Source organism: Cavia porcellus, unplaced genomic scaffold (assembly GCF_034190915.1).
Source record: "Cavia porcellus strain 051 isolate PalLab524CR breed Dunkin Hartley unplaced genomic scaffold, mCavPor4.1 scaffold_11, whole genome shotgun sequence".
Classification (NCBI taxonomy): Eukaryota; Metazoa; Chordata; class Mammalia; order Rodentia; family Caviidae; genus Cavia; species Cavia porcellus.
In genome coordinates, this window is record NW_026947494.1 from 43,429,653 (window position 1) to 43,445,656 (window position 16,004).

Sequence of the window (16,004 nt, forward strand, 5' to 3'; positions counted from 1 at the left end):
ATCCATCAATATGCTTTATAGAAGAAACATATTTAACTTGAAAGGAAATTCATAGACTGAAAATCAAAAAAGAGAAAACAATTGTTCCACAGACAGGAGACCAGCTAAAAGCAATAGTAACTTGCTTACCAGCCACAGAATGGATTAGAAAGAGATGGCATTTTCATGCAGTGAAAAACTACCCAACTTTAGTAAGATAATCTTGAGTCTTTTATAGGTAAATGGATACAACTTGAGATCATGTTTATAGGTGGAATGGTTTGTACTCACATGGGTGTTCTCTCCTTAATGTAAAAAACTAAAAGAGTTAGTGGAATCCAATAAGCACAACAGAATTAATGAAAGTGATAGGGGAGGAAACAACTAAAGAGGGAAAGTGGTAACCACTGCTGATTACCTATTATTCCTAATAAATTAATGTATCATTTTCATAATTTTATTAGGCTTGATTTTTTATTCTGTCATGTTGTGTTAGATTTCACTGTGCCTGACAGCTTTGAAGACAATAGGATATATTATGGTAATCATGATTGGTTTCCTTTATCTTGTTTTCAAGTCCTATAATGCTTTCATTCTTTTGTTTTGATTGGTTTTATTCTGTTTATTTTATTTTATTTTATTTTATTTTATTTTATTTTATGTGATATTATGGACAGCTATTTTAAAGAAAATGGGAGACAAATGGTAACCATTGTTGATTTTCTGTTCTCTTGTTTTGAAGTCCTGTATTGCTTTCATTGTATTGTTCTGACTTGCTTTATTCTGTTTTGTTTTATTCTCCTTAAAATTAATAAATTTAAAACAATGAAAATTTAACCAAATTTGGAGGAAATGATTGGACCAGGAATAAATTTGCTGCAAAATATATAGGTCTCTCTAAATGACATTCAGACTTACACGAACCACAATGTAAAGGAACCATGATCTATGCAAAGTTCTATCTCTTTGTATCACAAATCTAAGCCCAAATCAAAAATAGATGGAAATTAGATTTAATAGGCACCATTTTATGCCATGAAAAATAGTAGCTATTGCTTTAGAACAATGAACATCTTTGAACTCTGTCTGACACTTCACTAGGTTCTTATGGCTTGGATTTTTTCATTCTTCCATCATTTATCACTCAAGTATTCATGAGAATATTGGAGATTGTTATCGCCAGAAGACAGTTCTTTACTGTACACATGCCCATCCTCCCCACCAAGAAACACTAAAAGCACAAACCCAAAAGTCTCCAAAGTGACACACACTTCTAAAATATGTGTGAAAAAACTAAACCATAGCACATTTGTGGTCAGAAGGTTAAAATTTGCAAAAACAAAACTCAGCTTTCAAAATCTCCCTTCATCAGATGAATCAGTATTTCATCTGGAGTTCTTAAGTCTAAGTCATTAAAATGACTAATTATTTTTCTTTTTTTCTGTTTTGCTTGGTGATTGGGATTTATGTGATTCCAGAATGTAAGTATTTCCTATTCCTACAACACAGAAACAGTAAGTGAATTTCTAGTGATTGTGTTGTTACATTATGGATGAATAAAATTTTCATAACTATTTCTATTGCTCACAACTCTTACATTTAATACAATTGTTCATCAGTAGAAGTATAATTACTATTATGTAGAGCTGCAATTTTTTAATCCTTGAAAATCATATAGTGACTGTTATCAGCAGAATTACATGTAACTGCTTGGATCTTTTATGAGATCTTTGGTTTTATTTTGTAGGTTTCTCCATGGAGATTGTTGGCGGGAAAGAAGTGGCTCCTCACTCCAGGCCTTTCATGGTTTCCATCCAGTCCGACAGCAATCACATTTGTGGAGGAGTCCTGATCCACCCACAGTGGGTGCTGACAGCAGCCCACTGCCGCTTTTTGTGAGTCCCCTATGCTTTTCCATGTGTGTGTTGTTTCTTTCAAATTAGCTAGGAAAAAAAAAGGCCACATGTCCTGGGTGAGATCTGAGCTGTCTTAGGCTTCTGTGATGTCTGACCCTGGCGGGTGGGTAGGGCCTACTTCTCCTCTTACACATCCGTGTGTTCTACCCTGGGTTTTCTTTTTTGGAAACATCTGAGCCTTCTTTTCCCAGGCAAGCCATTAAGCAAACACAAGTCCTCAGTCAAATTCCTCAGCAAGTACAGAAACTAATAGTAGAAGTAGCCATTCAGGAGGCAATGAGACAAATTGAGCTTGCTCTGTCCTCTTCAGCTTCCCCATTTTACAAATAGGAATTAATCGTAACAGTATGGCAGTCTCTCCTTATCCATGATATATGTTTCAAGACATTCCTAAGATGCCTAAAACTTCTGGTAGCATCAATGCTCTATACACTATTTTTTTATACATGTATATTGATAATGAAGTTTAATTTATAAATTAAGCACCGGGGCTGGGGATTTAGCTCAGCGGCATAAGCACCAGCCTTGCAAGCAGGCAGTCGTGAGTTCGATCCCCGGTACCGATAAAAAGGAAAAAGACAAAAAATATATATATATAAATTAAGCACCATAAGAGATTAATAAGAACGTTAATAAAATAGAAGTTATGAAAATACGTTATATAAAAGTTACTCAAAATTTACAAATTACTTATTTCTTGAGTTTTCCATTCAATATTTTCAGCAGCATTTGGTCACAAGTATCTAAAATTACAGAAAGCAGCACTGTGTACAGGGGAGACTACTGTGCCTGATTTGTGGGTTTTTGAGAATCGCATGTTATATATTTAAGTACTTTAGCAGTTCAGAGCATTTAGTAAGCACAGAAACATTGCAACCAATATCATGTTTGAGAAATTTTCTCTGCTTGCAGACTTAGGAAGTACTAAGCCCCATCCCTTATCCCAGACATCTGAGTCCTCTGTTAGGGAATCACAGCCATAAGAAGCAGCAACATTTCCACATTGTGGAAGAAGGGGATTTAGAGAGGATTTCTAAAGGTCAAAAACAGAGTAAATGATTTTTTCTGAAATACTTAGAATGAAAACTTTTCTGAAGACAGACCATAACCTCCTAAAATCTATTTCAGAGCCTCAAGTGCTTCAGCTAATAAACTATAAAACCCATCTCAGGATCTGCAACCATTACATAGAAAAAACAGTGGAAAACAAATTTAGAATTTGTTGTTTCTGTCATTTGTTTGGATTCCCTGGTTTTGCATTTTGTTTGCCCTCTTTGTTTCCTGTCAAGTAAACTGAGATGGTTCTTTCTTTAAGAATGGGACAGCACTTCACTGAGAGTGTCTTAGCCCCTATGGTTGATTCACTTGAGCACCAGCAGTGTCTTAGCAAAACAAATGAGTTGGCTTGCTTCTTCATGTTTTAGGGTGGTGCCTGATGGTCCTATTTTAAGGGACTGTTTGGACACAAACAGTTTTGAAAACTACAAACAGAACAGCTTATGCTCTCAAGACCAGTGAGGCAGAGAGAGGATGACTGTCATTAAATGTTCAATCGATGCAAAATGCACACATCTTCACAAATGCTTTTGTCCACATTTAAGTGAACTATAACAGTGGTAGTTCACGTTGCAACAGTAGGCTATTATCACTGAAATCTCTAAAGTTCATCACTAGACTATCAGCTCCTCAGACTAAGAACTGGAGTTATAAATGCTCAAAATGTGATAGATGGAAAGAAGGAAACAAATTGGAGGATACTGTTGTTGATGTTGGAAAGCTTAAAACAAGCCATAAGTTACTATAGGGAGGTAAACAACATTAAGTTGTATTTCACATTTTGTCAAGTGTACTTAACTCAAGAGAAGTGGATTCCCAAATTAGGAGAAAGAGAATATTTTTAAAAGACTGAAAAGAGGTCTTGGAATTTTTAAAAAACTATGATAAATAGCCTTTCAAGTGGCTGGAGTATAAAGAACTCCAAAATATGTGGGTCAAATTTCCTCCACAGGACACTCTGGTGTAAAAATGTAGGCACATCAGTGCTTGGAAAAATATTAAGCCTTATGAAATTCAAAACATTTATGAAATAGTTTAATGGTGGCTTCCCGCAAGCATACTCACAAATATCCTAAGGGAACAGTTGCTGACTCCAGGCCTCTCTTTCAGCGAGGTGCAGTGAGCCTAATCTGGCCATGTTCCCGTCTCACTGTTCACCCACTCAGCTCCTCCCTTAGCACCGTGGCCCCTTTACTAGTTGCCCTGTCATAAAACAGAAGGGGTAAAGCAGCTTCCTGTGGAATCTCATTTGCAGCATTCTCATTTATGAGAAGTAAAACTCTTGCCAACTGCTGTTCCCCGTCCTCCAAGGGATCCTTCACTGCCCTCCCTCACTGAGGACTTCCTAACCCCATTACCTGTCTAGATGACACCTTCTGAAGCCCCTTCCACATAATGTTATTGTGTCTCAAACTTGCTGAGTAAAATGGTGAAATTGTCAGGCTGCAGGCTCACCCAGCTGAGTCCTAATCTTGACTTGGTGTATATCCTATTGCTTCCCCCTAATATCTATGGGACAATGTAAAGTTTCTTCATATATTTGAACCTCAGCTTCCTTATTTGTAAGACAGACATCATTATAACTCCCACATCATAAAACTAGTATGAGGGAAAATGTTTAAAATGCTTAGCACCATGGGGCTGGGGATTTAGTTCAGTGGTATAAGTGCCTGCCTGGCAAGTGCAAGGTCATGAGTTCAATCCCCCATACCAAAAATAAAATGCTTAGCACCAGAATACAAGACCTGAATATGTTTCCAAGTAATGTAATATTGCTCTTTGTGCTTCCCATAACTAAGGGATGAATTTGATGAGCCCACTTGTGTTGCAGAGACTGAGAAAACTTCACCCTCTGAGGCAAAAGAGACTTTCAAGAAATAGGAACCCTACCTTTCCTACCAGACCTCAAGAGTGGTTGTAAGCAGAAGCCTGCTTAGCACCAACACAGGCTAAGAAAATAAGAGACTTGACTGGCTGGCATGAGTCTTTAAAAAGAAGTCAAGGAAAGATGACTGGAGTTACAGTCACAAAGAGTGGATTGGGTCCTGATTCCCCCACTTATAAGATGAGCTGCTTTGTAGTAGTCAGAGAATGTCCTTTTACTGATGATGAATATATACCTAGTGGCTTTAGCACCGCTCAGAAAGAGATTATTAAGCTCAGGTAAGACTATATTTTCAGATAGCTTCAGCAGACTATGAAAAAACTTGTTACAAGCAACATTGTAGTTTCACTCTATATGTAATACTATTCTAGAAAGTCCAGTTGGGACCCAGAGAGCTCCGTTTTAAACAAGCATCTTCAGGTGACTCCAAAGAGGTTCTAAAGACCACACTGTATATTACTTTTCCTAGGCAAATTCAGATCTAGGTTTAGCTAAAGAGGTTGAACCCTAGAGCTAATATAATTTCAAGTATATGTGGACATATTACAGTTGAAGGGTATCTAGAAATTCGTAGTTCAGAAAACAATGATCTGCTTGTGTTGTTTTTAGTATTATCCTATCCCAGTGTTATTTCAAAGACAATGTCTAGTTAAGAAAATGAGTAAAAGATGAAAAACACCTAGAAATTTTCTAGCATCATTCCATTTCACTAGAACTCACCTTCCATGACCCACATGCGGACCTCACAGCCCTCCCTGGGTGTTGTTTATGTTCATGCCCACAATTCTGTTAGAGCGTTAATCCTAGGGATTTTTCTAAAGCTCCAAAGTTTTGGAATGGGTATGTGGAATTTGAATCAGTCCTAAGAAATCCAATCTACATCCTATGAGAAATTTCATCCCCTGATTTTGCAATAAGCAAACTTTTCAACAAATAGAGCTGAAATTTCCAAAAATAAACTGGAATCATTTGGTAGAAACCCTGAAGTGGTAATTCCAGGCAGTCACAGGTCTACTATGTGAGAATCCACCCCACAGCAGTCACGTACACAACCTCTCTAAGTCTTGAAATAATCATTTCTTCCTGTTTGGTGCCCTTTTAAATTTTTATGAGTATGTATACTCTTACTGAATTCTGCCGTGATCTCTTTTTCAAATAACAAAAACACATTTACATGTAAATGAATGTTATATTTTATAACCTTTCTTATTTCAAAAAAGGGTCTGAGGTAGCCTCCATAAGGACTCATATTGCAATGGAATATATCTGCAGCATATAACTGGCTCCAACATGTCACCAAAATCTCCAAAAAAATTCTATATGCATCATTGGCTGTACATGTAATTATATCAAGCATACAATAAATAAGGTCAATTGTGGCATTACTGAAACATTAGTATTAGAAATATATACAGAGATTTTTGAAAACAAAATCTGTTTCTTTACAGAAACTCCCAAATTTGTACCTTATAAATCTTCACAATAGAATTATCAGCGTTTACAATCCTTAATGTATCTTCACTTCAAATTAGAAATTTTAGGGCTGGGGATATGGTTTAGCAGCACAGCATCTGCCCGGCAAGCTTGAGATTGTGAGTTTGATTCCCAGAATGAAAAAAAAGAAAAAGAAAGGTTTTTCGACCTTGAGGGAAGTTTTGCCTTCTTGTCTAAATAATCTTTCTAATTAAAGGGGATAAAAGTTTTGAGCACATTGGAATGTCATGAAAGAGGCCCCATCTCGCCCATTGTGCACTGCAACATACAGATGACCGTGGGAAGATTTGAATATATACCTTAACTATTTTAACACTTTTGCTGGAAAATTAAAAAGTTCTGGAGATGAATGATAGTGATGAATAGATATGGTACAAATGTACTTAATTGCCACCAAAAGTACATTTTAAATTATTAAAATAAAATATTTTATTATATATTTTACCACAATTTTTTTTTCTTTTGGTACAGGTCATTAAACTCATGACCTCACACTTGCCAGGCAGGTGCTTATGCATTACCATGATTTTTAAATTCTTGAATGTAATTGTTATAAATCTCAAACCACAAGCTCAAAAAATATAATTTCCTTTATTTTTATATAAATGAATAGCAATTAGGATTTCACCCTTCCTTTCTCATAATCACATACAAGTTCTGATATTATTTTACAGGGCAGGACAATTGGGCAGAGGTGGAGTTTGAGGGAAAAGCCATTTGGCCCTTCATGTTACTCATTAATGATGGGAACCACTGAGACCTCACTCCACGTAATCCTCAGTTACCTGGGCTTTTGTCCTTGATTCAGTATGTACATAACCCTTTCTGACATTTTTACCCCACACCAGAGAATTCAGAAATCATTATTTTTACTTTCATTCTACTTACTTCTTTAGGTTTGTCGAAGGCCAGCCTTCTACAGTGGTTTTAGGAGCACATTCTCTCTCAAAGAAAGAGCCCTCCAAACAAAGGCTTGCAATTAGAGAACTCATACCATTCTCAGAACAATTATCAGATGACATCATGCTGGTAAAGGTATGTAACATTGCCTTTCTTCCATTTCTCCAACATTCTTATACAGTATGACAGCTAAATAAACTACATGGAAATATTTCATTTGCATTTACCCCATATTTTAAGTGATTATGACGTATTCTATAAAGTCTCATCTTACTCCATGTACTACCTAGAAAGAAACAAAACTCTACCATAAATGCAATGGGGACATGTTTATAGAAACAAAATCAGATCTCATATTCACACATGTTAATAGGGAGCATACTTTTGGTTAAAAGGGACCAACCAACAGGCCTAAAGATCCAAGTGGAAAGCTTTTTCTCAAATGCTTTTCTCATTAGCAATTGAAAATCACAACCATCATTTATACAACAGAGCCAAATGAGTGACTTCAGGGACTCAGAAGTGAGTTATAACTTAGTCTAGACCATACTTTGTCTAGTTCAAATACAGTCTAAACCATACTCAAGAGTCCTATCCAGCAGGAAACAGCCCAGCCCTTGAAGTCATGACCTATGGATATCATTCCACAGAAAACCATCCAAAGCAGGGCAAAGGTCAGTTTGCTCCAGACTGGGCAGAATTCCTGCTCTGTATAATTCCCTCCAAAGTATCACTGAGCTCCACGGGGAATACAAAGCATGTTCAGAACAGCAACAACCACAAATACAGCTGCAAGCTACCACCAAAGTAGATTCAAGAACAGATGCCCTCCTATGACAGAGGGACCACACATTCAACACACAGGGTAACTGCAGAATACTGCCGAGAAAGAATGATAATTTGTTTTTTGATCTGTCAGCTTCACACAGCTGCAAAACTCAGCAAGTATGTCCAGCTACTCCACCCAAGATCCAAAAACTCTATCAAAGATGGAACCAAATGCCAGGTTACTGGCTGGGGGGCCACCAACCCAGATGTTTTAGAGAGCTCTGATACTTTGCAAGAAGTCACTGTTACCGTCATAAGTCGAAAAGTTTGCAACAGTCAAAGTTACTACAACCACAGACCTGCTATAACAAAAGACATGATATGTGCAGGAGATGCCAATGGCCAGAAGGATTCCTGCCAGGTAAGGATTGTTGGTTCAGACAGGCATTGCAGGGGGCTGTGTAGCACTCAAAGTTCAGTTTGCCCATTCCCACAAGGGAGAGGAGTGGAGAATACAGAGTCACGAGTTCAAAAGACCTACTCTCCATGCCTGCACAGTGTCCTCTGCTGTTTTTCATTTTCCTGTGTAAAAGAGAAGAGTTTCTCCAAGGCTGGAAAACTGCTCATTAAATAATTTATATTCAGAGTGATAGACTATATCTGACAACTCTTACAGGTTTATGAGGGGTTTTGCCATCTTTAGAAAGTCTACAGACCCTAAGGTCACTAGTGTTGATTAGAAGACAGTGTACCCAAAAAAGAATCATTGACATTTATTATTAGGGCATATTACTTATACTGACCATCTGGTTACAGTGTGTGACATTTTTATACATGTGTATAACATAATTCAATCTGACACACACACCCACTACCCACCTTTACCCTCTCCCCTCCCCTTTCCCCATCTCTTTCCTCTCATCTAATAGTCTCCCTTCTGTCATGAAAGAATCTCCTTTTAAATCAATCCATAGAGAGTGCTTCCAAAACTCAAATGCAAAAAAATTCAAATACACAGAATTATCTGGGTTTCTTAAATAATGCTGATAGACTGTCTTAGACAGTTTGGGCATCTATCACAAAATATCATCAACAGAACAGCTTATAATTAAATTTTTTCCACAGTTCTCAGAGCTAGCAAGTCCAGATCAAGATGCCAATGGATTTGGCATCTGCTGCTTTCTGCTTCCCTCTAATTTCACTTGGCAGAAGGGGTGAGGATGCTATCTCTGGGCTTTTTATAAGGACCCTCATCCTGAGGTAGGATAGAAAAATAAAGATGTAGAAAGGAGACAAACAAACCTTCGTTTTTAATTGTACTTTTAAGAAAAACTGCAACTTCAGGGCACAAAATTCATTCAGGCATTTTTCCCTTAAAAAAAAAAAAAACTTATTCAAAAGCAAATTTTCTTTACGTCCTTAAAAACAATAAGCCTTTCTTGAGGGCTTCTTCTCTTTAAGTGTGTACTTTTTAAATTCTAGCTAATAAATCTCTTTATGTCTTTAACTGACTCCTTTTAAAAATTTTTCTGAGACATTAATCAGAGAACCCACAACCTACTTCATAGGTGAGGTGAGTCGAGGTCTTCTCCACTTTGGAGGACCTGCTTGGACCTCATCTGCTGTCTCCTCCATGACTTAATCCCTTCCTAAAGACCCTGCTCCCTCACACCATCACATTTGGGGGTGAGGATTTCAGTATGTGGGTTTGTGTGGCTGGGAACAGGGCACGGCAAATATCCAGACCACAGCACTGACTGACAAAAAGGAATAATTGTCACTGTGCTTTAAAATCTTCTTAAAATTACAATAGAAAGGAGACTATAGAGTACAAGTATTGGGTACATGTTCAGAGATAACTAATACATAGCACAGATGAATTAGTAATTTTTAAAAATTAGAATACAAACAATATTCTCACCTACTATATTAGACACTATTGGGAGATGTGATGAGGGGAGGACACAATCCTGTGTATCTGTGAGAATGCCTCCAGGGTTGACCCAGAGACAGGCCCTGCCATTTTGCACCTGAGGCAGAGCCTGGCCTCCCAACGTGAAAGCCAGTTCTTTCTCTGAAAGGCTATATCATCCCTTTTATGATTGGTTTTCTTCTCTTGACAGTTTTGTTACATATTTTGTCATTAGAGTGGATTCTCCAAAGTCATTCCATTGGGCAAGCATTTGTTGAGCATGGGATAGACATAGCACTCTGTTCACCAAGATGAGGATGCAAAACAAGGGGAAAGATAATAGAGAAGTCATAGTCTTTGCCATCAAGAAAACCTTCTATTACATTACTCTTTTCTGCTGGTCTCAATGGTAGTTTGACTCCATCTTGATTCTGTGAGCACTGAAATGAAATTTGCCACTTAGAAAATTTCTTTGAAACAAAGTATAGTGAAAGACCATGAATGTAAGAGAAGTACAGGAGCTGGCATACAAAATCCCCGTGAATGTACAAAGACCTCAGTTATTTCTCATTTTCACAAACCTTTGCATGTGTCTCAAGTACAGGAAACTTAAACAAGTATGTAATATAAAATCTTGATATCTATCATTGTATATAAATGCTACAGATAGACACAATAAAAGGAGATATCCTGAAGTAGAAAAATAATTTTATGTTTATTTTTATGATAGTTTTATTAATAAATAAAGCTCAATAGTCACTAATTAGTAAAGGAATGTAAGTACACTTAGATATAGATAAGACAACAGAGATGTAGAAGGGACACAGACAAAAACAGGCAAGACAAATATGCACACAGGGAGACAGATGGCAGAAATATATCCTGGAGGAACCTGTACTGAGTAAGAGGCTATGTCCTAGCCACTTGAAAACACAAAGAAATCAGAGACCTAGATAATAACACTTCAAGCCATCAACAACTGGTGATAGAAAACTTTCAACACCTTCTTACCAAGTGTCTGTTCATTTTCTTCTTTTCAGGGTGACTCAGGTGGCCCTTTGATCTGTAAAGGTGTCTTCCGTGCCATAGTCTCGAAAGGTGATAAATGTGGTGTTGCTAAGAAGCCTGGAATCTACACCCTGTTAACAAAGAAATACCGGGATTGGATCAAACACAATCTTGCCTCACTTCACACATATTAAGTTTGCTAATCATTTGCTTGGATCCATCATTTATTTGTTTAGTTTTCCCCATAATATGCTTACAGATCACATTATTGTCAGATGTAGTTGGATATAGGTGAAGCCACTTATGTAAATTTCCATGCCCTCAAGACTCATGTGCCAATGAACCTAATTCTTTTCTGTGCGTATCGCTGATGTATCCTTACCATATTGATGTCATTCTAAATAAAATTAATAGACTTTTGCTTGCCATTTATGGATATGAAGTAATATCAGCCTTTATTCCACCCACACTCCCCAAAAGGCCAATAACGTGTCTAACAGACTCAGTAATGGTATCACTTTAATCAAGTTTATGTTGTAACTCTTGCTGAATCCTAGTAAGTTGTTAGGGTGTTTGCTGTGAGATAAGTTAATATGAGATGAATCTCTTGACAAATTTTAAGTGTAAAAGTCAGTATTATTAACTATAGGCACAGTCGTATAGAGCAGGTTTCTAGAATCGATTCATCTTGTAAAACTGAAACTTTATACCAGATGAATAACAATTTCCCATCTTGCTCATCCTTGGCCTTTGGTAACCACCATTATACTCTGAGTCTCTGTGAGTTTAGGTATCCCGTGTTATATTTTTAAAATAATAGAAATTTTAGCACTCAACTCAATAAAGAAGGATCAAGGTATATACAAATATGTGGGTAGCAAATATTCACACATGTCACATTTTATTCCAGAAATGTTTTAATATAATGTGCACAAATACCTGCAATGCAACAAAATACAGCACTAAAAATAAATTGTGAAGAAAATGGGCCAGAAGGGAAATGAGTAAGAAAGGAGAGAGGAAGGCAAAAGTGCTCATCTGGCACTCACAGTGCAATGTTTCTTCCTATACATTTTCTAGTATGATTCATATTTGGCTCTATTCTTCGCTCAATGCACAAAAGATCAGCACAATCAGTTATGTGAATTATGGTATCCAGGAAATAAAAGTAAATTTTTTCCCAGAAGTCAGATCATTGTACAAGAACTGAAACTACAGAAAACTTCTTTCCCATGGTTCTCTTAAAAGATACCATGACAATGCATACATCATTAAAATATCACATGATGCCCCATAACTATATATAATTTTATGTGACAATTTAAAATAAAATATTAAAATATAACTATAAAAACAAGACTATTCTATGTTTCCCATGTCCCTAATCAACTGCATCAGAATCACTTGAAATTATTAATACTGATTGCCTTGACCTCTTGTCTAGAAATTCAGATTAAATGAGCTTGAGATGGCCTGGAAAATTTGTAATTCAGTTGATTCTGATATATGGGCAAATTTGAAAGCCACCAATAATGAACATCCTTAACAATAGCTTAGAATAAAGACAACAGTAAATGTCAAGGGATTGTTTTTTATAAATCTTGCAGTGTGAATCAATGACAAGACCAAAACACCATTCACCTACTGATTATAGTGCAAACATTTCTAATTCGGGTTGAATTAAGGTAGTAGGAGATAAGGGGTTCTCTCTTCCTTTAACAATCAAAAGCCAAAAAATTAATATCAGCCTTTATATTTAACCTGGACCTTATTTAACCTAGATAAACAATCCTTGTTTCCAAGTGACATTAAGCTCCTATTTTCATATAGAGATGGATGCTTTTATTTCTTTGTCTTTTGTCATGGTTCTTAGAAACCACTAATGTCTACTACCCTGAACTTCTTAGAAAAAAAGAAGAGCTAGATATCAAATAAAACAACCTAACAAAAGTTTACAACTGCTTTGATAACAAACTAGGAAGTTTCTTTAAAGATGCCATCTTGTGTCATTTTGATTCATTAAGTACACTGATTATGAAAAACACTGACTATACAATTACATTTTACAAGAAGTTGAAAAAAATATGAATTCTCTGGATTTATTAGTAAAAATTAATTCTGTGTTTATTTCATGTAAATTTCTTTTCCTTTTAACTTTTATTAATGCATGTTTGCAGTGCATAATTATTATATTCACTATAAGAAACTGGTACAGTACTTAACACATTTCAATTCTTTTTTCCCCTTCCCTCTACCCCTCTTTTTATTTTTCCAGCATCAAATTTATTTATTTATTTATTTATTTATTTATTTATTTATTTATCTTAGAAGGCCTTATGAAGTTAAGTATCATATATATAGATTGCAAACCAGACTAAAAGGTCAAGGAACATATAAAATATGTAAGACAATTGCACTGTCAAGGTATACTTTTAGGTACATTGTTCATGCTAGATTGCAATAATTTTTCTCTCTTTTTGTTCTATTATCTGTTTCCTATTTTGATATATATATGATATTTCAATATCTACATAAGAAGCTATTCATATAAAAACTCATGTGACATTTAAATTTGTGTCTTATTTACTTCACATTATGACCTCAAGATACAATCATTATGGTCTCATTTCTATAATTGACTCGTTTATCCTTCTGTATGGTAAAATAGTATTCCATTGTATATAAATATCACATTTTCTTTATCTATTTATCTGTTGATGACATACATTCTGTTTCCAAGATTTAGCTATTATGACTTGTGCTGCTACAAACATATATTTGCATATATCACTGTGACACGATATCTTTAACTCTTCTGTGAAGATACCCAGAAGGGAAACAGCTGAGTCAAAAAGAATTTCTATTTTTAGTTTTTGTGGAATTGCCACACTGATTTCCATATTGGCTGTATCAATTTAGTCCCATCAACAATGGAGAGGGTTTTTTCCTACCACAGCAGCCAGTAATTGTTATTGGTTGATTTTTGATGAGAGTTATTCCGCCTAGAGTGAGATGTATTTAATTGCATTTCTCAGTTGGCAAGTGATGTTGAATATTTTTCATGTATTTGTTGCCCTTTTGTATTTCCTTATCTGAGAAATTTCAAATTCATGAAACATATCATCATACATCTAATCAAAAAGATTGTTGATATTGTCCTTGATGCAGTTAATGAGCATTCTGAAAAGCTAAAACATAAGCATTATATTTTGATTTCAGACTCCATGCTGTTAACATCCAATAGTTTAAAGAAGCCAGTTTTCCAGACAGAAAACTTGTTTGAAAAGCTAAGACAGACCTGGAAACTCTAAAGTGTGTCTCCATAAGCTGCTGGTGACGGAGCCTAACTGAAATGCACCCCTCATCCTTTCAGGGAAGGAATATTTTGTTAAACCTAACAATACCTCCCCAGCATAGCTTAAAATACTGTGTTAATTTGGAACTGTCTTTGAGAATTTATTTGATTTTACCTATGACCTCCAGAGGAAGGAGCGAGTCAAACACCTAGATTTTAAAACTAAAAGAAATGATCTCCTACAGTCATTCTGAATCATCCACTTCCTCCCTTCTTTGTGGCTGTGAACACAGTGCATTTGCCTTCCCCACAGACATAAAAGAAGGGTTCAGGTTTTATTTTATTTATGAACATCCTGTTTTAATACAATGTCAGTTTTAAGAACAACTAAGTTCAAATATAATACATAAATAAACCAGTATTGATTAGAATAAGTCATTAAAGCAGGCTAGAGCCAGGCAGCAGCATTAATCCTTCCTTTTGACTTTCATGGTTTTTGCACTTTGCAGCTTGTGTCTAAATGATATGAAAAACCAGCTTCCAGCTTGATTAAAGGAGGACCATGGGTGAATCACAGTAATTTGTCCTCTTTGGTTAAACTTTTATTTTGGGAAAGAATACTACTATAGACTAGACCTTATCTGCCTCCAAATTCATATGTTAAAGTCCTAACCTTAAGTATAACTAATTGGAGATGAGACCAACAAGAAAAATCAAGGTTAAATATCATAAGAGTGGGAGCCTGAGTCAATGAAATCATCCGTCTCTTCTTCCCCCTCCACCATGTGAAGACACACTAAAAAGCAGCCTTCTAAAATGGGAAGAAATAGGTCCTCCCTGGAAAAGGAATTGACTGGTGCCTTGACCTTGTATTTCCCAGCATTCAGAATGGTGAAAAATAAATTTCTATCACTTAAGCCACTTAATCTGCAGTATTTTTTTAAAAGCAGCCCAAGGTGACAAAACAGACACACATGTGACGAGGGAAAAAGAAACTGTGCTCAACTTTTCCCAGGGCCATGTACCCAGGAGCCTCAAAAAGTTTCCCAGTATTACTAAGACCCCCTCCCACCCCAAGCAGCTACTCATATGTTGTCTGATGAGTAATTTGAGGACAAAGTGCATCCTGCCTAAACAGTTCGGCTCCTTGTGTCTTGAATGACTCAGCTCTGCTTTAAGCTTTCACACGTTGACTTCCTGTTGATAAAACAGGACTGTCAATTTCTTTAGTCTTTTGCTAAATTGTATCAGTCAACTCTAGGTTGGCAAATGTTATGCATCACCTCTTTTGTATGCTGTGGCTGCTAAGATCTGCACTAAGACAAAACTCTACCCTTCATATTATAAGGAAGAGAAAAGAAATTAATGCCAGTTTTTCTGTTTCACCTCCAACTATAAAAGTTATAGCTACAGTGCATGTTAAGTGCTTAATTAAGACAGAAAAGACACAAAGTTATAAGGTTTGGTACTATTCATAGTTTCAGGCATCAACTGAGGTTTTGGAATTTATTCTCCATGGACACAGAGGGGCCACTGAATATATCCCCTCTTAATCCTAATAATAAAATCAGAAACCTGATAAGTATCTGTTTCTATCATTTGCCCCAAACAATGACAAGCATGTAGCTTTATTCCCTAATACCAGGCCCTTCCAAATTCTAAATAGCTTTAACTTTCCATCTTATTTAAGCAGAAAAGTTACATTTAAATATCATATCTCAATAAACCATTTTCTACCTCACTTCTCTATCTAAAGCCTAACATAAAGAAAATGCCAAGGATGACCCAAGA

At 36.1% G+C, this 16,004-nt stretch overlaps 1 protein-coding gene across 1 annotated transcript; it reads left to right on the forward strand.

The window, feature by feature from the left end:
- Positions 1–1,304: 1,304 nt before the first annotated feature.
- Gzmk (granzyme K) lies at positions 1,305–11,350 on the forward strand. Its single transcript, XM_003470252.3, has 5 exons — positions 1,305–1,460; positions 1,727–1,874; positions 7,227–7,365; positions 8,150–8,419; positions 10,951–11,350. The coding sequence occupies exons 1-5, from the start codon at positions 1,397–1,399 to the stop codon at positions 11,110–11,112; spliced, it is 783 nt and encodes a 260-aa protein (XP_003470300.1). The 5' UTR covers positions 1,305–1,396; the 3' UTR covers positions 11,113–11,350.
- Positions 11,351–16,004: the final 4,654 nt, after the last annotated feature.